The sequence below is a fragment of the Oryctolagus cuniculus genome, chromosome 7 (genome assembly GCF_051225735.1).
Source record: "Oryctolagus cuniculus isolate XC-2025 breed Fujian yellow rabbit chromosome 7, ASM5122573v1, whole genome shotgun sequence".
NCBI lineage: Eukaryota > Metazoa > Chordata > Mammalia > Lagomorpha > Leporidae > Oryctolagus > Oryctolagus cuniculus.
The window spans coordinates 28096837-28118918 of NC_142873.1; the positions used below are offsets into that span (position 1 = coordinate 28096837).

General features: G+C 41.8%; 2 protein-coding genes across 10 annotated transcripts in view; one reads left to right on the top strand and one right to left on the bottom strand.

Annotated features, from left to right (window-relative positions):
* Positions 1-1694: 1694 nt before the first annotated feature.
* Positions 1695-4020, bottom strand: METTL18 (methyltransferase 18, RPL3 N3(tau)-histidine). Of its 4 annotated transcripts, none has more exons than XM_089299589.1 (2): positions 3214-4020; positions 1695-3039 (listed from the first exon to the last, which is right to left on the bottom strand). In XM_089299589.1, the coding sequence occupies exon 2, from the start codon at positions 2830-2832 to the stop codon at positions 1738-1740; it is 1095 nt and encodes a 364-aa protein (XP_089155715.1). In that variant the 5' UTR covers positions 2833-3039; positions 3214-4020; the 3' UTR covers positions 1695-1737. The 4 variants fall into 4 exon arrangements, with proteins under 4 accessions (XP_089155715.1, XP_051714365.1, XP_069932970.1 ...); XM_051858405.3 differs by having other exon boundaries at positions 3849-4000; XM_070076869.2 differs by having other exon boundaries at positions 3801-4000.
* A 77-nt stretch (positions 4021-4097) lies between these two features.
* The window catches only part of FIRRM (FIGNL1 interacting regulator of recombination and mitosis), a 63611-nt gene continuing 45626 nt past the window's right edge, over positions 4098-22082 (top strand). For 3 of the 6 annotated variants that reach the window (XM_051858392.3, XM_089299578.1, XM_089299580.1), the window contains exons 1-8: positions 4098-4236; positions 8822-8862; positions 10321-10409; positions 12790-12894; positions 13362-13502; positions 14416-14581; positions 17114-17198; positions 19292-19430. In XM_051858392.3, coding sequence (XP_051714352.3) covers positions 4127-4236; positions 8822-8862; positions 10321-10409; positions 12790-12894; positions 13362-13502; positions 14416-14581; positions 17114-17198; positions 19292-19430 — 876 coding nt within the window. In that variant the 5' untranslated portion in view covers positions 4098-4126. Of the gene's footprint in view, positions 4237-8821; positions 8863-10320; positions 10410-12789; positions 12895-13361; positions 13503-14415; positions 14590-17113; positions 17199-19291; positions 19431-22082 lie in introns of those variants that run through there. The other 3 variants (XM_089299579.1, XM_089299582.1, XM_089299581.1) reach the window with 3 other exon arrangements.

Below are 22082 nucleotides of genomic sequence, written 5' to 3' on the forward strand. Positions count from 1 at the left end.
GGTGGTGTAAAGCCAATGCCTGCAGTATCAGCATCCCATATGGGCACCGGTTCAAGTCCCAGCTGCTCCACTTCCCATCCAGCTCCCTGCTAATGCACCTGGGAAAACAATGGAAGATGCTTGGGCCCCTGCCACTCATTCTGGAGACCTGGAAGAAGCTTCTGGCTTCCGCCTGGCCCAACCCTAGCCATTGTGGCTATTTGGGGAGCGAATCAGCAGATGGAAGACCTATCTCTCCTCTCTTTCTCTGTAAGTCTGCCTTTCAAATAAATAAAATAAATCTTAAAAAAAAATTTAGGGGTAAGCATTTCACACAGGGATTAGATGTTGCTGGGATGCTTGCATCCAATATCAGAGTGCCTGGGTTCAAGTCCTGGCTCTGCTTTCAGTTCCAGCTTCCTGCTTGCATCCTGGGAGGCAGTAGATGCTGGCTCGATTACTTAGGAGACCTGGATTCAGTTCCTGGCTCCTGGCTCAGCCCTAGTCCATCCCTGGCTGTTGCAGGCAGTTAGGGAGTAAACCAGCAGATGGGAGATCTCACTCTGTCTCTGCCTTTTCAACAAAAACGAGAAATTGACTCCAGTTTCTGCATCTCAATGTGAATGCAACTGCTCAGCATCCTAATCCTTATTATGCAATGTAAATGAATAGGAAAAACAAAATCAAAGTTTCTTCCTAGCTTCAAGGATACCTGAAAAAGTACATGGAAAAATAGACTTAAAATACAACTTTAGCTTCAGCTTCAGCAGGTATATACTTTCTGTCTCTCTCGATTTTTTTTTTTTTTAAAATAAAGTTTATATTGGTGCAAAAATTTGAAGTTCATGTATAGTATTTCCACAATACACAATTTCCATGCTTTTACAGACTACTCATATGTATGGAGTTCAAAATTTTTTGCAACAAAATAAAACAATTTTTAATTCCATCTTCCATGAACTTTTTGAAGGACCCAGGTCACAAGGCCAATTTTGATTCAGAACCATTTAGTGGTTCTGAACATATCATGTATGCCTTACAACTAATGGCATGGTTACCTGCCTAGGCACTTCATGTGAACAAGGAACTCAGGGAGAATTTACAAACGAGATAAGGGAATGGCAGGATTTCTGAGAATAATGTTATATGATGTCAAAGGTGGTAGAGGAGCCGGCGCTGTGGAGCAGAGGGTTAACGTCCTGGCCTGAAGCACTGGCATCCCAAATGGGTGCCGGTTCTAGTCCTGGCTGCTCCTCTTCCGATCCAGCTCTCTGCTGTGGCCTGGGAAAGCAGTAGAAGATGGCCCAAGTCCTTGGGCCCCTGCACCCACGTGGGAGATCCAGAAGAAGCTCCTGGCTCTTGGCTTCAGATGGGTGCAGCTCCGGCCGTTGCAGCCACCTGAGGAGTGAACCATCAGATGGAAGACCTCTCTCACTCTCTGCCTCTCCTCTCTCTGTGTAACTCTTTCAAATAAATAAATAAATCTTAAAAAAAAAAAAAAAGGTGGTAGAAAAGGCAAACAATGAAGGAAGAAGACAGAGAACTTCAGTACAATGATTTCCTAAGTTCATCAAACACCTAGGGATACTTCCTCAGTCTTACCCAGTAAGTACAAGGTTGCTACACAGCTGGCCTATTTGGATAAACAAAACAAAAAAATTCATAACGTCAACAAAATAATAATAGAAAAACCAGAATTAAATATTCAAAACATGTTTTTGTCAATCTGTTTATTTCACTTAGGACATCCAGTGAACACTAATTAGGGAACTTAAAAGTCAACTCAATTAGGAACCTCTTTAGTCCTTCATCAATGATTTCAAGTGTTCTAGTTTCAAATACATCCCTTTCTTCTACAAACTTCTGAAACAGATGAACACCTCCACCTACACCAAAATAATGTGCTTTGCTGGCCAAAAGCACCCGTCCATTTTTTCCCAACAGTCTAAGGAATGTTTGATGCAAAGTACTATAGTAATCTGGATTGTAAATGGTTTCTGAAGTGAGAATGAGGTCATATTTTACAAAGAGTTCCTCACTGCTCAGGACAAGGTTACAGAACTCAGACCACTCCCCAGAAAAGAACCGGCATTTACATAGCTCTTCTGCTACTCTTGAATTCCTACCTCTTTTCACATCTGGCTCTTTTACATCATTTTCTTCACCTTCCAAAGTGCAGTTAGCCACAACATTAGGTAAGGTTACTTCATCAATCACCATCCCATTATAATCTTGAAAATGAACTTCTTTGGCCCCTCTCTTGAAAGCAGTTATACCCAGCAACCCTGATCCACAGCCAAGATCCAACACTTTTTTGCCAGCAAACTTTACTTTGGCCTTTGTGAAATAAGCCAGGAGGTCATAGGTACATTCCCAGATTTTTAAGCCTCCTTCGTAAACACCTGTAATCAGATCAGAGTGACAAGAAAAGCTCTTCGAAACTATGTTTTCTCCAGAGCAGCTCTCCTTCAACAAGGCGGTCTTCACTACTGACAGGCTGACATTCTGGAGACCTGGTACCGCGTCTATGACTTTATTTTCTAACACTTTCTTCACATCTGTGGGCATAACATGCTCTTTGGCAACTCTCAAGCAGCACTGCTTTTCATGTGGCTCCAAGAGCCTTGAACTGTCAGTCGCACTGCATAGGTTGTCTGTGTGTTGACAGGAAGCTGCGTTCCCCACTGACTTAGGTTCCCACGTGGGAGCCGGAGCCAAGTCCTTCTGTTTCTCCTTTTGACTTTTTGAGACCGACAACTTTTTTGAGGAACCCACAGTTACTGCTGCAACTCCAGGGGGTGTTAATTCATTTTCCAGATGTTCTTCTATAGCGAAATTAAATTGAAAGGTCATCTCTTCTTAAAAACACAAAATCCTTAAATTCCAAGGAAGATTCTTCAACTTCCAGATAGAAAGTGGAGACACACAGAAACCTGCCTCAATTATTCATTTTACTTCTTTTTTTGTTAGTTTCTCTTTATCTGCTTATACACTGTTCCAAATATTCAGAGATGTTTCCAGATGACTTTTTGGAGATTGCTGGTCTCTTTCAGCTTAGTTCTGGAAGAAAGGGAATGATAAAAGCAAAGTCACACCTCACTAGAATGCAGCATTAAATCGCTTCCTCCCCCAGCCCCACAGCTGCCTTTTCTAAAAACAAAAAAAAAGCAGCTGTGTGTGGGAGGGGGCAGGAGCGTGGAAATCAGAGATTTGTAAAAACAAAAACATGCAAACCTTACGGGTTCCAAAGTTGGAAAACAAACGCTAAAAACGAAAGAACAGCAGCAGTACCAACGGCCAGAACAGGCATCAAGTCCGAGATTTTCAGACCGGACGGCCTCGCTCTCCGGCTGTCTTTCAACTGTCCCGTCTGTGCCCAAATATACACTTCTGTCTGTTACTGTGTCAAGTACTAGATGCTCAAGACTTTATTGTGCTAACTGAGCCGGCACAGGAGCGCTGTGGCGCAAGGCGATTCATCCAAATTACTTCATTACGAAACGTTTAGTCCGGACCAGCAACGCTGGGGGTAATTTCGGAGGAATTCATTTAACTGTACAACAGTTCCGAAACACGGGCACTGCAGCAGCCGTCTGAGGAAGTAACTTTTTGGGAATCTTTACCCACGGTGCGAGACATTTGATTGATTTGCGTCGATCTGCACCGCACCTGAAGCAGATGGGATCTCTATTTCCTTGATCGCACGGTTAAAAGGCTGCAACCACCCCTTATGAGGGCTGGGGCTCAGCTCAAACCCCAGATGCGCTATCTCCATTCCCCACGGGAGCGAAGGCAGCGCCCTGGGGACTTCCAGCCCTCACCTCCCGGAAGCGCCCCCAACTCAGTGTACCGTTTACAGCAATGCAGACCCGGGGACTCTCGCTGTCCGGCGTGTACTGGGCTCACCAGGCAAAAAAATAAAACCCTCGTGTCACACAGCGCGTCCTCTCCACGGAAACCGCAAACCAGCGAGTTGGGTCCTCCGGGGGCCTGACAAGCCCGGCTTTCTGTCCAGCTACGAGGAACTCAGCCGGCTTCCTCTCTATGGTTCGGAGGGCGCGGGGAGCCCGCAAGGCCTGCCGGGACCGCGCCGTTTCCGGTGCGGGCTGTGGCGGGCTCGGTTTGAAGCTTCGCCGTGGGGCGCGGCATGGCTCAAGAGCGCGCGGTCTCGCCCGGCGCGCTCGCCCTGGACGAGTTAAGCGGCTGGCCGGAGGAACTATGCCGCCGGGAGCTGCCGTCCGTTCTGCCCCGGCTCCTCATATCCTTGCTTGTCATTTCCACGCCGCGAGAGGCGCGGGCGGGTGGCGGGTCGCGAGTCCGTCCTCTGCCCCGTCGTACCCCTTCCCCCGCCGGGCTGTGTTGCCTTGCTGCGGCCTGAACCCCTATTTTGGTGAGTGGGTCCAGGAGGGTTGAGTGAGAACCGTGGGCCCCGAGATCGCGGCCCTCTGGCTTGGGCTCTGGTAGGCTCCAAGATGTGTTGTGAACTGGTTCTGGCATTCCTTCGTGCCGGTGCAGATTTGCTTGCAACTAAATGTAAATGCCTTTGCATGTGGGCAGTGGGCGCTGCAAGGGCTCAGACCCGACCTGCATGGCCAGCTCTGGCTTTGTGAAGTAGGGCGGGAGAGATGCTCTGAGCTTTTATCATCTGTCAGATGGTTGATGAATTTGGATAACCCCGTTCTCAGGACTGTGAGAATTAAAGGACGTAGTTTCCCCCTTCGTCGCCTGTCCCGGACCCCTTTTCATGTATTGCTGTTAGGCAGACCCGCTCCATTTCTTGTTGGCGTCCACCTGTGGCCTTGAGCTGTTAAATGACTGTTGTCCAGCTGTAGACCATTCCTTAGTAGGTTCATGCCCTTGTAAATGTGACAGGAGTCCTAGGCCCTCATGAGAAAAGGTTTTTAGTTTTTGTTTTTGTCTTTGAGGTCACCGATGACATGAAATTACACTCATAAAAATAAAATGATCGGGGCCTGCATCCCATATAGGTGCTGGTTCAAGACCCGGGTACTCCACTTCCAATCCGGCTCTCTGCTATGGCCTGGGAAAGCAGTAGAAGATGGCCCAAGTGCTTGGGCCCCTGCACCTGTGTGGGAGACCAGGAAGAAGCTCCTGGCTCCAGATGGGCACAATTCCAGCCTTTGTGGCCAATTGGGGAGTGAATCAGCAGATGGAAGACTCTCTCTCTCTGCCTCTCCTCTCTCTCTTTATAACTTTCAAATAAATAAATTAAAAAAAGAAAAATATAAAGTCTCAACACTGCACAAATAATTTTTTAAGACATATTTGAAAGGCGGAGTTACAGATGGGCAGAGAGAGAGAGGTCTTCCATCTGCTGGTTCACTCTTCAGATAGCCACAATGGTGCCAACCTGAAGCCAGGAGCCAGGAGGCTCTTCTGGGTTTCCCACGTCGGTGCAGGGTCCCAAGGACCTGGGCCATCTTCTGCTTTCCTAGGCCATAGCAGAGAGCTGGATGGGAAGTGGAGCAGCCGGGACTCGAACCAGGGGCACATATGGGGATGCAGGCACTACAGGCGGCAGCTTTACCCACTATCCCACAGTGCAGGCCCTACAAATTTTCACAGCTAAAGCCCAAAGTAACTAAATATTACCTTCATATAGCAGCCATTCATTCAGATGTGAGAAAAATCCCAGATGGTACCAAAGCCCTTCTTTTAGGTCATTGTGTAGTTGTGGATTTGTCCTCAAGGAGTTTGACTTGGAAATGAAGAGCTATCCTACTCAAAAGCATTTGTACATGCGCATCAGGCCTGGTGTTGGGTTTTTAGGGAACAAAGATAAGGAACAAGGACTTCATTTCCCCTCAGGCTTACAGAGGGACTTCATTAAATGCAAAGGCAATATTTTCATCTCGTTTTAACGTACTCAAAGGGACATAACTTGTTCTTACTCCGGTTTTCTTCATCTGAGTAAATAGTTTCACAAACCAAAGCCCTGAATCTTCTCTCATACCCAGTCAGCAAGTTCTGTTGTTTCTGGCTCTGAATTATTATATCTTCAGTCGGTCCACCTATCTCCATCCCCATTGCTACCAATCTGGTTCAAAACTCCTATCACCTGTACTGTTAATGGTTTGCTTGTTTCTACTTCGATCCTTCCGTAATTTGTCCTTCAAAAAAATTTTCAGTGAAAAAGACTTCCTTTTTTTAAACCAACCCCGATGACTTGTCAAATTGGGGATAAAATCCAAACATATCGAAGGCTCCAATTGCTCTAAGCTTTGTCCTTCTCTCATACGTAGCTAACTATACTCTCCATAAACACTTTGACGTCAAGCTCTCCTGCCTCAGGATCTTGTGCTCAGCTTAGCTTATTCTAGCTTTTTGTCCATCTCATTATTCAGGTCTTGGCTCCAATGTTACCTCCCCAGAGGGGCCTTTTCAGAAACCTTAGTCCACTACACTTTTACCACTACATTTAAGATTTATTTGAAAGGCAGTTAGAGTGCATACACTTTTGTTTGCTGGTTCACTCCCTAGATGGCCACCACAATGGTCAGACAGAAGCCAGAGGCCAGGAACTCCATTTGGATGTCTCACGTGGGTGTAGGGGCCCAGGCACTTGGTCCATCTTCCACTGCCTTCCCAGGCGCATTAGGAAGGAGCTGGACCAGAAGTGAAGCAGCCATGGCTCCAGCCAGTTTTCTTTTCTTTTTTATTATTATTATTATTTTTTTTAATTTTTTGACAGGCAGAGTGGACAGTGAGAGAGAAAGAGAGAAAGGTCTTCCTTTGCCGTTGGTTCACCCTCCAATGGCCGCCGTGGCCGCCGCGCTGCGGCCAGTGCACCGCGCTGATCTGATGGCAGGAGCCAGGTACTTATCCTGGTCTCCCATGGGGTGCAGGGCCCAAGCACTTGGGCCATCCTCCACTGCACTCCCTGGCCACAGCAGAGAGTCCAGCCAGTTTTCATATGGGATGCTCATGTTGCAGGCAGTGGGTTAACCTACTGCTTCAGAAAACCTGGCCCAGAAATTATCTTTATTTGCTTTGTTAATTTTCTACTTCTCACTGTACTATAAAGTTCATAAAGGTAGGAACTTGGTTTTGTTCACTGATTAATCCTCGGCACTGAGAACAGTGCCTGGCAGATAGTAAGCATTCAGGAGAGGGCTAACAATATTTAATGTTTTAAAAATGCTTGCAGTCTCAGTAGAAAGCATTTTTTTAAGTTTGGTAGTATTTGTCATTTTCAACAAATGCAAGTTTGTATTAAATCTGCAATCCATCTTCCAAACATAGTTATTTTCATATCTTGCATGTTACTTATTTTCTAGTCTTTCATGACTACATAAACAACACTAACTTTGGAATAGTGGGAATTTTTTGAGCTTTACTGAAGCTTTTCCTTAAGATAAATTCTATACTACTGAACTCAGATGTGTTAACTATGTTGCTACTGTAGTAACATGAGTATATACACAAAATAAGTAAGGAACCAATTTGAGAGAGGAACCAATTTTTGTATTAGTGTAATAGTTAAGGGTATTTATTTTTCTTGTTGATGTATTATTTAATGATCCTTATATTCTTTAATGATTCTTACATTGATTTTTTTTTTTTTTTAAGATTCATTTGAAAGGCAGAGTTAGGCCGGCGCCGTGGCTCAATAGGCTAATCCTCCACCTGTGGTGCCGGCACCCCAGGTTCTAGTTCCTGTTGGGGCGCCAGATTCTGTCCCGGTTGCTCCTCTTCCAGTCCAGCTCTCAGCCGTGGCCCGGGAGTGCAGTGGAGGATGGCCCAAGTGCTTGAGCCCTGCACCCCATGGGAGACCAGGAGAAACACCTGGCTCCTGCCTTTGGATCAGCATGGTGCTCCGGCCGCAGCAGCCATTGGAGGGTGAACCAACGGAAAAGGAAGACCTTTCTTTCTCTCTCTCTCTCTCTCACTGTCCACTCTGCCTGTCAAAACAAAACAAAACAAAACAAAAACAACAACAACAACAACAAAAAAACAAGGCAGAGTTACAGAGAAAGGAGACAGAGATCCTCCATCTGCTGGTTGACTTCCTAAATAGTCAAAACTGTAGATATAGGCCAGGCTTAAGTCCAGAGCCTAGAATTCCATACAGGTCTCCCATGTGGATGGCAGAGGCCTAAGCATTTGAGCCATCCTCTGCTGCCCTCCCTGGTGCATCAGCAGGGAGCTAGATCACAAGCAGAGCAGCTGGGACTGGAACCAGCACTTCATATGGGATTCCAGTGTCTCAGGTGGCAGCTTAGCCTGCGGCACGCCAGCGTTGGCCCCAATTCTTATGTTTATTTTGTAAAGTATTTCTAACAGTTATTCTCCATGCTGTACAATGATATAGTTTAGAATATGATTACTGCTAACTTTTGTATTGAACATAAGGTAATTTGCCACATATTTCTTAGCCCCTGCTATAAGTATAATTTCAGCCTGATAAGGTTAAGATAGGTATGGAAGTAACATGAAAAGAAGAAAGTATTGAGTGACTTAAAGATGGGTACAAATGAAATACTGCTGAAATGCTATGGAGAAATTTGTTTTCTGTCATATAAACCTGAAGTCAATGGATTATTGGACCATTGCTTATCATCTGTCAGAAATGTTTCATGACTGCACATGGTTTGAAAAGGCAAACTTATCCTTGAGCAGTTTTGAAAGTAGTTCCTCATTTGCACCATACTGCTTGTTTACCTGTTAAACATTGAATTTTTTCAAAGGAAAATTAAGCCTGTAATTTGAGTCTAATTTCAATTTCTTAAAGATCTTTGCTTTCATTTCAAGAAAGTGATTTTGTGAATTAATTCTTAGTAGTGAATATTCTGGTTTGATAGTGTCTTCCTTAATTATTTTACTCTATGTGTCAACATTCTGATAATTGGATTGAACATATTCGTAAGTAAAATTATTCTAATTGTATGATATACTTCAATGTCATTAAGGTCTAAGGCACTCATAATTCAATGAATATGACCTTGTAGTTTTGTATTTCCTTAAAATGTGATCATTTTCTATGTTATAAACTCTAACTTTTAGTTATTTGAAATAATCAAATTCCTTCCAATTACAGTGACTAAAGTTTGATATTCCTTTATGGATAAATAATAAAGTGTTCTTTATGTGGATGTATTAGTTGTTCAAATGTAGACCTATTGGAAACTGAATTTGTTGTCCTTCATAACTTTCAGCCTTTGTTAATGTTCACTGTCATTTAAGAAAAACTTACAGAAAAAAGTTACAGAAAATTGCATATTTTGAGTTAGTATATTCTATTTACATTTTGCTTTGTGAACTATTTGCTTATAATTTTGAGTATGTTGTTTGTTGGGGTCTCATTTTCTTAGGTAACAGGTTTTAAAATTTGAGTATAAAAATTAATGCATGTTCATTTTACAAAATTTGAAATCTGAAATGGTTAAGGATTTGATGGAAATGGTTTGATCTTATTTCAATACAGTCCTGCTGGCCCATCATCCTTTGTGTATATATAAGTTTCTATACATTCAAATAAGGATTATGCTCTTTTAGAAACTATATGTATATTGTGAACATCTTTTTCATGTTTTAAAGGATAATTTTAATGGTAGCTGATTCTATTCAATAGATGTATCCACATCCAGTTTACTGGTCCTCAGTTGCTGGAATTTTAGGTTTGTTCCAGTTGTTTTTGTTTTTGTTTTTTTTCACTGTTTATTTTGATTTTTTGTTTGTTTATTTGAAGCCAGGCACTCTGGGATGCATGCATCTTTTTTTTTTTTTTTTTTAAGATATTTTTATTTATTTGAAAGAGTTACAGAGAGAGGTCTTCCATCCACTGGTTCACTCCCCAGATGGCCACAATGGCCGGAGCTGCGCTGATCCAAAGCCAGGAGCGTGGAGCTTCTTCTAGGTCTCCCATGCAGGTGCAGGGACCCAAGGACTTGGGCCATCTTCCACTGCTATCCCAGGCCATAGCAGAGAGCTGGATTAGAAGAGGAGGAGCGGGGACTAGAACCAACGCCCATATGGGATGCCGGCGCATCAGGCCAAGGCTTTAACCCACTGTGCCACAGTACCGGCCCCGGATGCATGCATCTTAACCAGTGTCTTAAATGATAGGCCAAATGCCCAGTGCCTGTTCCCCCTTTTTTTTAATTTGCTATTGTGGATATTGATATTTTTTGCTATCTGTACTTAATAGTCATAGCAAATATGTATCCTTAGTTTTTCTATGTACATTATGGCATTTTGACACTATACGAAGCTTTAGATTGTTAGCACTTGACATAGTCTCACACTGGGTAAAGGATAATGAATGTATTGGCTGATGTGATTTATTATTTTTATAGACTATATTACTGTTTTCCTTCATAGAAATTTTGAAAGTTATTGTAAAAATGTTTTTGCCTCATGTGGACCACCTGACATTGGAACAGACTTTTTTTTCGCAAGTATTACCAAAGGTATAGTATTATTATTGTCTTATTCTAGATATTATAAAGTTACTAAAATCTAGTCTGTTTTAGGTAAACTATTCTTAATTGTGGCTCTGTTTTTCTAATATGCCAAAATACTTGAATTATGAGTATTAAATAGTAGATCTAATGAGAATGCTATATGTTAGTGTGATCATTATATGATTCATATTTCATGTATTCTCCACTAATTGAGTTTAAATTATGGTTAATTTTATGTATTCTTGTATTTAAAGCTAGTCAGTGATTATCCAAATTCCTTTTACTCACAGTCACTTGAATATCCTCTGTCTAAAAAAACTTCTTAGAATTATTTCTTCTTGGGGCCGGCGCTGTGGCACAGTGGGTTAAAGCCCTAGCCTGAAGCACAGGCATCCCATATGGGCGCTGGTTCTAGTCCTGGCTGCTCCTCTTCTGATCCAGCTCTCTGCTATGGCCTGGGATAGCGGTAGAAGATGGCCCAAGTCCTTGGGCCCCTGCACCCACGTGGCAGACCCGGAAGAAGCTCCTGGTTTCTGGCTTCGGATCGGCACAGTTCAGGCCGTTGCAGCCATCTGGGGAGTGAACCAGCGGATGGAAGACCTCTTCCCTCTCTACCTCTCTCTGTAACTCTCTCAAATAAAGAAAATAAATCTTTAAAAAAAATTATTCTTTTTTTTCCCCACAGAAACCTTTTATTTAAGGAATATAAATTTCATAAACACAACTTTAGGAATGTGGTGTACACTATCTCTCACAGGGCTCCAAGCCAGACTCACACCAGGCTCTTCCTGCAGCTTTATCACTAGTGGCTTGGGCTGCTGCAGTCTGGTCTCACCTCACTCCAAAGCTGGTGCTGAGGCTCTCGGCTGCAGGGGTCCTGAGTTGTACATAATCCACACCCTCCTCGTGGATCCACAGTGTCACTCAAGTTTGCATGGAGTTTTCTGTGCCATTTTCTCCCTAACTTTCCTGAGATGGCACTTTCTCCATTTTTTTTTTTTTAACTATCTTCCCCTAGACTACAGTAGAAGCTCTCTCCCTATTCTGCCATCTTCCTTGTCTCTAGAATTTGTTCTTGACCACTACACAGAGGCCCAGCTATCATATAGATGGAAACAGAATGCCGAACAGTAACACACCTATTGGAAACAATATCCTCTTTATATTGTGATGTTGATTGTATTGTTATTCATGCAATGTTAAATTGTTTTTGAATGATCTGAGTGTTAAAAATCTTAGGGTGGCTAATTTACCAGGAGCAAAATCTTAGTTGTCAGGGCACATGTTGGACCTCTCATCTAGAAAAACAAGAGCAGGTTAGAAGATAAGTGAATAGTGAGAAAGTGATTTTAGGATAAATTCATTACCACCACCAAAATTGTGAATGTTGATTGGTCAGTAGGAAGTCAATATTTGTGGTGGAAAGAGTATTTACATTTGTTGCATACCTTATAATTGAGCTTTGAGTGATTTTTTTCATTGATGTTTTTAAATAGATTCATACCACAGAAATGGGAAATAAATCAATTTCTGTCTGAAGCTTTTTGAAAAAAGTATTACATTGCAGAAATACCTTTTGGGTTTTCTTTTTTAATTAGGTTCAATAAGTGTATTTGTTAAGTTAAATAATATCCCATCCAATTTTATTTTCATTTTATTTGAAAGGCAGAAAGAGACAGACACATACAAAGAGATCCCCCATTTGCTGGTTCACTTCTCAGTGTCTGCAACAGCTGGGGCTGGGCCGTGTTGAAGCCAGGAGCCTGGAACTCCATCTGGGTCCTTGAAGTGGGTGGCAGAGACTCAAGTGACTTCAGCCATCATCTGCTTCCTCCCAGGATCCACATTAGCAGGAAGCTGGATCAGAGGCAAGAGAGCTGGGACAGAAACCAGGCCTTTTTTTTTTTTTTTTTTAATATTTATTTGAGAGAGAGAGAGTAACAGACAGAGGGAGAGACAGAAAGGTCTTCCATCCTCTGGTTCACTCCCCAGATGGCTACAATGGGCGGAGCAGGGCCAATCTGAAGCCAGGAGCCAGGAGCTTCTTCCAGGTTTCTCACGTGGGTGCAGGGTCCCAAGCACTTGGTCCATCTTTTACTGCATTCCAGGCCATAAGCAGAGAGCTGGATTGGAAGAAGAGCAGCCAGGACTTGAACCTGCACTCATATGGGATGCTGGCAGTGCAGACGGAGGCTTAGCCTGCTGTGCCACAGCGCTGGTTCTCAAACCAGGCATTTTGTTTTGATATGAGATGTGGGTATCCCAAGAGGGGACGTAAGCCACTGAGCCAAACTCTGCCCCTATCCAATTCTTCTTTTTTTTTTTTTTTCTTTTTGAAGACATGTCTTTGCATCTCTATTATTTATAACCTGATTTGTTTTCACAGACTGTAAAATTATTTGATGAGATGATTAATGACTTAACCAGTCAAGCCAAAGAATTATCAAGCCAAAATTTGGAAATCCAGACCACTCTAAGGAATATTTTACAGGTAAATAAAATGTATTAGAAATTAATTAGAAAATTAAGAGAGGGGGAGCTTGGAGTATGAGTATTTTAATATTGACATTGATTAGCTCTGTATCCTTTATGTAATTGCCTAATGGTGAAATTAAATATTTAGAACTAAAGATATGAATACAGAAACATAAATTCTGAATTTTTATGCAATTTCTGAATTTTTATACAATTTAATACAACTTGAATAAGACAGCTTACAATAGACAGATCATCAACTTCAATTTCAAAGCATATGTATGGAACACCTACTATGTGCCTACTAAGGAACCTACTAAGATTCCAGGTGATCAGTAGCCAGTTCAGTATTTGTAGTTCTGATAGACTGAACTTCACTACTGTGTTGCTAGCACCCAGCATACTGTCTGATACCTTTTTGGTGTGCATGCGCGCACACATACACACACAAATTTTGAATGAAACTTCTTTCTTTATTTCCAGATAATGGTACAAGTCTTAGGAGCTCTTACAGGATGTGTTCAGCATGTTTGTGCCTCACAGGAATCCATCATTTTAGAAAATATTCATAGTCTCCCCTTCTCAGTCCTCCATGTAATCAAAAGTACATTTGTACATTGTAAGGTGAGTAATGGGTCTAAGTATACTTCAAGTAGCCTAGAATTAATGAACAAAGGGGCTGAGTATACATAAGATTATTGGAATGGACTTCTCCATAGAACAAGGGCATATCTTAAATAATTGTTTTAAGTAAAGTGCTTATAAGGAAGTCACAAAAGTGTCCTTTTGAATTTTTTTTTGTTTTATCCTTTTTCTGCTATATAAAGAAAAAAGTGTTAAGGATTTATGTTGAGTCAGAGATCCTGAAATCGTTGTCAGTGATTGATGAATAAATGATGACAAAGTGCTGGGACCTCTTATTATAAAGGGAAGTTATTTAGTCCATCTCTTATTCCTGAAGAAACATTAAGGCACAAAAGCTGGCCTGGGGCAGGCATTGAGGTGCAGCAGGTTAAACCACTCCGTGGGATGGCCTTATCCCGTACTGGAGTGCCTGGTTTGAATCCCACCTCTTTCCCATCTACTTTCCTGCACAGACACATCCAGGAAGGAGCAGGTGATGGCCCAAGTACTTGGGTCCCTGTCACTGCAGATGGAGTCCCCCTGTTTCCGTCTCCTTTTCTGTCACTCTTTCAAGTAAATCTTTTTTTTTTTTAAAGGGCCTAGAATTTGTGGGGCATAGGCAGTTTTGATACTAGTTAATTGATACTTCTCTGCTGATAAAGTGCTAAAATGTCACACATTTGACCTTTTTGTATTTGCCAGATCATGAAAGTCAGAAATCATATTTTACGTATCTTGCATCTCTTTAAGAAAACTACATATATAATGAATATTTATGAACCATTTGTTGAATGAATATGTGATTTAGTCCAAAACAGTAAATTTATAGTCTCTGATGGTAGGAGGTAGGAATTTGACACTTGAGCTTTTTCTGATTTCTTTTTTTCTCTCATTTGTGTTTATTTTTGATCAGAATAGTGAATCTGTATATTCTGGGCGTTTGCACCTGGTCTCAGACCTTCTGCAAGCTCTTTTCAAAGAGGCCTATTCTCTTCAGAAGCAGCTGATGGAACTTCTGGACATGGTTCACATGGATCCTTCAGCGGATGAGAATGACGATATTTTGAGTATGGTAGTAGGTGAGTGAAGAGAACTTACCGCTTCACATGGGAGGTACAGTGACTGTAAGGCATGTATCAGTTATTGAACCCAACGTTGTTTCTAATGATCCGTAACATCCTACTCATTATATGTATAAAAACAAGTTAAATCTAACTGGATACATTTTTAACCTTCTAAATTTTATTTTTAAAGATTTATTTATTTTACTTAAAAGGCTGTTAGAGAGAAAGAATGAGAATCTTCTATGCTTGTTCACTCCTCAAATGGCTGCAACAGCTTGGGCTAGGCCAAGCCAGAGCCAAGAGCCAGGAATTCCATCTAGGTCTTCTATGTAGGTACAAGGGTCTAAGCACTTGGGCCACCTTGCACTGCTTTCCCAGGCACATTAGCAGGGAGCTGCACCAGCAGTGGCGCAATTGAGAATCCATCCGGCACCCTTAGGGGATGCTGGCGTTACAGGCAGTTGCTTAACCCACTGCACCATGCTGCTGGCCCCAATTTTTTAAATGTTAGAATTTGTGAAATTGATTCTTGGTGCTTTAGTATAGATTTGCATATTACTAATAAAATTCATTGGGTAGTTTCCCCATGATGATTAACAGAGATTAACTCTGAAGTCCATATTCTCATAGTAGCTTTTCAGATGTTTTTAACCATAATTTCTAGCAAGAAATGCAATTTACATCCCTTCCCAGAATATATACAAGGGTACTTCAGGAAATTCATGGCAAAATAAAATTTAAAGATAAATTTATTTTGTTACAAAAATTGAAATTATGCGTAATGTTTTCATTATGTGTATTTCCATGAACTTTTTGAATATCCCTCGTGTAAATACATGTGTATGTATATAGCCCAAACCCATTTATTTATTATAATGGAACAATACCCATTTTACATGTGATGCATTCTGTATTGTATTTTTAATGAATGGCTGGTTGTAACCAGCTTTATTCATTTCATCATTCACTAATGGATTATGACCCAGAGTTTGAAAAACAATAATGTGCAAAAGCAAAGATTACTTTCAGAACTTCGAAATCAAAAGAATAGGTTGGTTTTTACAGTATATTAAGTATCTTTTGCTCTATAACCACTCCAAAATCTGTTGGCTTAAAAGCAACATTTTAATTATTCATGACTTGTGAGTCTAGTTTAGACTAGGCTCAGCAGAGATCATGGTACAGTTGGTTTGTAGTCATTAACTTCACTTTTCATCTGGCTGTTGGCAGAGGCAAAAGTACTGATAAAATAATTTATCACCTTGAAGACTAACCTGAGCTCACTCACCTTATGGTGGACCCAGTGTTTCCAAGATCAGTGAGAGAAGGCAAGTTATCAGGCTGGTGCCACGGCTCAATAGGCTAATAATCCTCCACCTGCAGTGCCAGCACCCCGGATTCTAGTCTGGTCGGGGTGCCAGATTTTTTCCCGCTTGCCCCTCTTCCAGGCCAGCTCTCTGCTGTGGCCCGGGAGTGCAGTGGAGGATGGCCCAAGTGCTTGGGCCCTGCACCCGCATGGGAGACCAGGAGAAGCACCTGGCTCCTGCCATCAGATCAGCGCGGTGCGCAGGCCGCAGCGCGCCAGCCGCGGCAGCCATTGGAGGGTGAACCAACTACAAAGGAAGACCTTTCTCTCTGTTTCTCTCTCACTGTCCACTCTGCCTGTCAAAAAAAAAAAAAAAAAAGGGCAAGTTATCTAAATGCAAACACTTTTAATTGCTTGCCTCACTTTTATTATTTTTTTGCTTGGCCAAAGCAAACCATGAGGCAAAGCCCAGAGTCAAGAGGAATAAACACAGAAAGGACAGTTATTATGACCAGTTTTACAAATGATCTGCTATGGGCAAAGTAAAATACTGGGTGTAAACACTAAATACTGTGTAAATTTGCTTTAATTCTCTGTTGGGTTTTCTTTCCTTAGAAGTTTATTTTTTCATTTTGAATTAAAATGGGGTCTATAAAATATTTTGGTTATAATAGAGTAAACCTTTGATCCCACTGAATAATTTTAGTTCTCTTTAGGTCATAGGACAGGTGTACACATCAAGTTGAGTTGATAAAAACCTTAAATCAAAAATGTAACATTTTCAATAATTGTTTTGACACAGTTATTTTCAAATTGCATCACCTATCTTAATATGTTGAAATGTTCAATAGATACTTTTAAATATAGGAGAGGGGCAAGTGTTTGCTGCACTAGTTACAACACTGGGACTCCTGTGTTTTGTATCAGAGTGTCAGGGTTTGTGTCCAGGCTCTGCTCTGAGTTCCAGCTTTCTGCTAATGCACATCCTAGGAAGCAGTAAATGATAAGGCTTAAGTACTCAGGTCCTAGGTAGAAGATCCAGATTGAATTCTTAGCTCTTGACTTTGACCTGGCCCCGACCCTGGCTACTGCAGGATTTGGAGAATGAACCAACTGATTCAAGATTTCTTCCTTTCTCTTTCTGCCTTCCAAATAAAATGAAAATAAGTATGCTAAATATAGGAGGACTCACTGTATGTGACATTTGAATGTCCTCAGAGTTCTGTTATCTTTCTTTGTAGTTATTCATTCATTATTGGATATCTGCTCTGTTATTTCCAGTATGGATCATGCATTTCATGCCAACACTTGGAAGTTTATAATTAAGTAAGTTACTTAATTATTCGTAAGATTTCTTAGATTGCATTTAAAGACTTTTGTGTAGATATGTTTGATGTTTATTGACTGTCTGGTATCTAGATAGTTGTAGATCCAAAGCTAAATTGGGTCTCTGCTGCCTAAAAAAGTATTGCTAGTTAGCTGGTAATTCTGAAATAATGGGCTAGGCACCACACTAGATCTCAACCATTTGCCTGCTGCCATTCTATCCTAGTTCTAGACTTAGGTAGCTTAATAACTATAATTAGTGCTGATTCTAAACTCTGTATGACATATGTTTGAATTGTTCAAGTTTAATTCCACTTGTAAAGTAATTTTAACTCTCTGAAATTCGGCCATTATGAGGGGTTCCTAGGGAGAGTGCTGTAACATTCTTCAGATTCTTAGAGGTGGGAGGAGATACGGTTGAAATGTAAAAACGGTTAAGAACTTCTACTTTGTACACATGCATAAAACATTAAAGGTCACTGTAATACTCTCAGGTCTTAGGTGCTGTTCTTGCATCACCAGGTCACTCAGTTGCCAATACGCAATCGTGCAGTGGCTGAGAGTGTCCTGTACTGCACGTGCTTGAATCCTCCTGAAGTTTATTTACTGCTGAACTGTTGGATAACTGATTCATTTCTCTGAGTCTTATTTTTAATCAGCTGAAAACAAAAGTACTTATAGTAGAACTGTGGGGAGCAATTCGGACTAGACTAAGTTACTGGAATTAAGACTTATTCTATGCATCTGCTCTCCCACAATATGGCGCTGGGAGAGAAGAAAACAGCTTCTGCACAGCTGCCTCCAGTTCAGCCAATAAACTGTGGGACTTGCTCCTGATTGGAGGAGAGCAGCGTACTCGGCGTGTGGGCAGTCGAGTTGGGATTGGCAGAGGAGGACTATAAAGGAGGAGAGAGACGGCATGCACCAGGAACATCTAAGAGAAACATCTAAGGGGAACATCTAAGGGGAACACCTGTGCAGCCCCCGAGAGAGCCGGCCGGCGGTGTGCCGCTCCCCTGCGGAAGTGGGGAAAGCGGCCAGGGGGAACTGCCCTTCCACGGAGGTGGAAGGGATAGTAGCCAACCCGGGAAGAACCAGCAGCAAACCTGGGGAGGCCCGAGCAGACAAAAGAACAGCGCAGGGTCCTGTGTCGTTCCTCCACGAAGAGGGGGAGCGACAAGAACTATCTTGATAGTATTATTGTGAAGTGCTTAGAATTAGGCATGGCACCAGTGAGAGCTTAATGAATAGTCACATCATACTCATCAATAAGAATCTTCCACTCTTTTTGGGGACTGGAGTTTTGCACTGCCTTGACCCACCAGGTTGTGTCTGTGTCTGTGTCTGTTCTCCTGCCCCTTGGGGCAACTTAATCTTGTTCATGGAAAATTATGTACTGTAAAACTTTTTTTTAATAATAAAACTTACCCAAAAAGTCTTTCTGCTGCTTAAGATCTGCCCATTTTACTAAGTGTAATGATCTAATCCTCTCTGGACCCTGCCTCATTCCCCAGCCCTTCTCATACTGCTCTCATACTGTTGTTCAGATTGACCAAGTCTTCCTGTCTCTGGGCCTTTCCACCCTGCCTGGAGTGCTGCTGTCTCTTATTGTGCACCTTGCTAACTCCTGTTTATCTTTCATTTCTCGGCTTAAGTCTTAGATCTTCATGATAGCGTTTCTTGCTGTTCTTACCCTGAGAATAAGTTAGAGTAGGTCTTTGAATAGCACTTTAAGCTTTTCCATTTGTAAGATTTATCGCAACTATAATTAATTAATTGTTCTTACAATGCTTTGATGTGCTAGACCACAGGATCCATGGAGGCAGGACAGCGATTATGTCTATTTGATTTATTTATTTATCCCCAGGTTTTAATGTTTCTGGCACATAGAGATCAGTTAATATTTTATGCATAGAAATAAAAGCAACTTACTTAAATAAAACCGCATCAGAAGTAAAATTGATACATCTTAATTATAACACATCTAATGTATATAATGCATCGTGATTTTTTTAATGTCCTATAAAGTAGATTTTCTACAGTCCTAAATTGCTTTATGTGGTGATTGTATTTTTTTCTTTTTATTCATTTAGACAGAGCCTTAAACACCAGTCGGTTTTAAAGAGCCAATTGAAACACAAAGATATAATTACCAGCTTGTGTGACGACATTCTTTTCTCCTTCCATTCTTGCTTACAGTTAGCTGAGCAGATGACACAAGCAGATACACAGGTAAAATATGGTCTGATGGTAGTTCTTAATTTCTTTGGTAGTTGCTGAAGTCTCATTTGAATACATACATCAGTCTGAATATATATATCAGTCTACCTAAAAAAAGTACATTTGTTTCACTATTTTTAATCTGTGGGATTATTTACATTCCATTATTACTTTTTTCCCAGAACACCGCATTAGACTTTCATCATCTCTGGGGTGTACCAGCCGTTCCTATATATACTAACTGGTTGCTACAGGCATGCTCAATTCTCAGATCTTTTCATTCTTTTCTGTCCTAGGACAGAATTCTAATTCCTTTGTCCTATATTTATTTAGGGTTTTCTTGATGTAGCCACAGTTTCTGTCTTTTCTTTACCAATGCATTACAGTCTTGTGCAAGGTGTATATTTGTGTGCCTTTTAAAACTGTTATATTATTGGATTGATTTGTGAAATTGTGTGTTAAGGATATGTAGTATGATAATTGGAGATTATGGTTCTTTTCTGATAATAATGCTATACATGGTTCCTTGTTCTCAGACGTACCCTATAATTTTATTTAATTCATAATAGCCCTAACATACAGGATTTTTTTAAAAGATTTATTTATTTATTTGAAAGGCAGAATTACAGAGAGGCAGGTTCACTCCCCAAGTGGCCACAACTGCCGGAGCTGGGCTGATCTGATACCAAAAGCCAGGAGCTTCTTTGGGGTCTCCCGTGTGGGTAAAGGGGCAAGCACTTGGGCCATCTTCCACTGCTTTCCCAGGTACTTTAGCAGGGAGCTGGATCGGAAGTAGAGCAGCCAGGATGCAAACTGGCACAGGTATGGGATGCCTGCACTATAAGCTGCGACTTTACCCACTATGCCACAGCGCTAGCTCTGTAACATATAAGATTAACAGTATCTAGGACCTAACAGTTATGTAATGATATTTCAGAATGTTCATGGAGAATGGAATTATATGTATGAGCTTATTTTGGTACCAAATTTTTTTTGAATGCAGAAACTTTATTTTTCCTAATATGTGGAAAATGCCTATTGTGAAAAAACTATACATGCATGGAATTTGAATTTTTTGGCACCAAAAGAAACTTGTCTTTTAATTCCATTTTTCATGACACTTTAGAAATACCTTCATATAATTGGAAGGTGAATTGAATCTTTCTTCCTAGAATAGCTGTTTTATTACACAATTCCTCTGCTGTAGACAAACAAATTGATTCAGGGAATTCCTTTATATATGTGCTTCCTGTAGCAGTGGTGGTGGAGGAGGTATAGGGATTCATCCAAGTCCTAAAACCAATAAAAGTTCATGGAGCAGGGATGATTTGGAAGGACAGACGTTACAGGAAGGGTAGAAATTTGAAACTGGGTTCTGAAGGTAGTAAGAAGAAAGTAAGGAGTAGCTTTAGGAAAGGCTCACCTTGTTCTTGTTTCTCCCTCTCTTTTCTTTTTCTCTTGCCTATTTTATCCTTTGTTTTTCCTTTGTTTCATCCTCACTCCTTCATGTACCTTTTCTGATTCTCACTTAGCTGAAAGGAAGTTATTTAGTTGGGAAAGTTGTTCCCTTTTCCAGCTTTATTCTGTACAAACATATCTTCAACTCCAGCTTTCTCCTTTTCCAGTTTCTTTCTTTGTTATCTTGATACCACAGACTCCCCAGCTAGTCCTTGGAGAATAAGATTAGACAGAGAGGCCAATGTTGTGTTGTAGCTGGTTAAGCTGCCTCGTGCAGGCATGGTTCAAGTACTGGCTGTTCCACTTCTGATCCAGCTCCCTGCTAATATGCCTGGGAAAGCAGTGGAAGATGGCCCAAATACTCAGGCCCTGGGTACCCATTGAGGGAACTACAGGGAGCTCCTGGCTCCTGGCTTCAGCCTGGCCCAGCTCTGACATTTTGGCCATTTGGAGAGTGACCAGCTCTACGCTGTCTGTCCCTCTCTCTGTAACTCTGACTTTCAAGTAAATAAAAAGAGAGAGAATGAGAATGAGAATTCCTGACCTGGAGCGAGATGTGGAAAGCCCAAGCAAAGGTGTAGAATGTAGATTCAGGCAAGAGTCAGGGGATTTCCTAGCCATGGTGGCCATTTGTACCTAGAATATATTTGCGGGGGGCTGGGGTGGGGGGCTGTTAACGCAGTAGGTTTATCCTCCGCCTGTGGCACTGGAATCCCATATGGCCGCCAGTTCGAGTCCCCACTGCTCCTCTTCTAATCCAGCTCTTTCCTATGGCCTGGGAAAGCAGTGGAAGATGGCCCAAGCAGCTGCACCTGCACCTGCACCTGCATTGAAGACCTGGAGGAGTTCCTGGCTCCTAGCTTCAGATCAGCCCAGCCCAGCCATTGCAGCCATTTGGGGAGTGAACCAGTGGATGGAAGACCTTTCTCTCTGTCTCTTCCTCTCACTGTCCATTACTATCTAGTTCTCAAATAAGTAAAATCTTCCCTCCCTCCCTCCCTCCCTCCCCCCTATATATATAAGGGAGCCAGCATTGTGGCACAGTGGGTTAAGCTCCACTTGCAATACCAGCGTCTCATGTCAGAGTGCTGATTTGAGTCTTGGATGTTCTGCCTTTGATCCAGCTTCCTGCTACTGTGCTTGGTAAGGCAGTGGATGATGGCCTAAGTACTTGATCCCCTGCCTCTCAAGTTTGAGACCCAGGTT

Excerpts from the sequence above, each read along its gene's own strand:
- METTL18 (XM_089299589.1), bottom strand. The coding sequence starts at position 2,832 with ATGACCTTTCAATTTAATTTCGCTATAGAAGAACATCTGGAAAATGAA.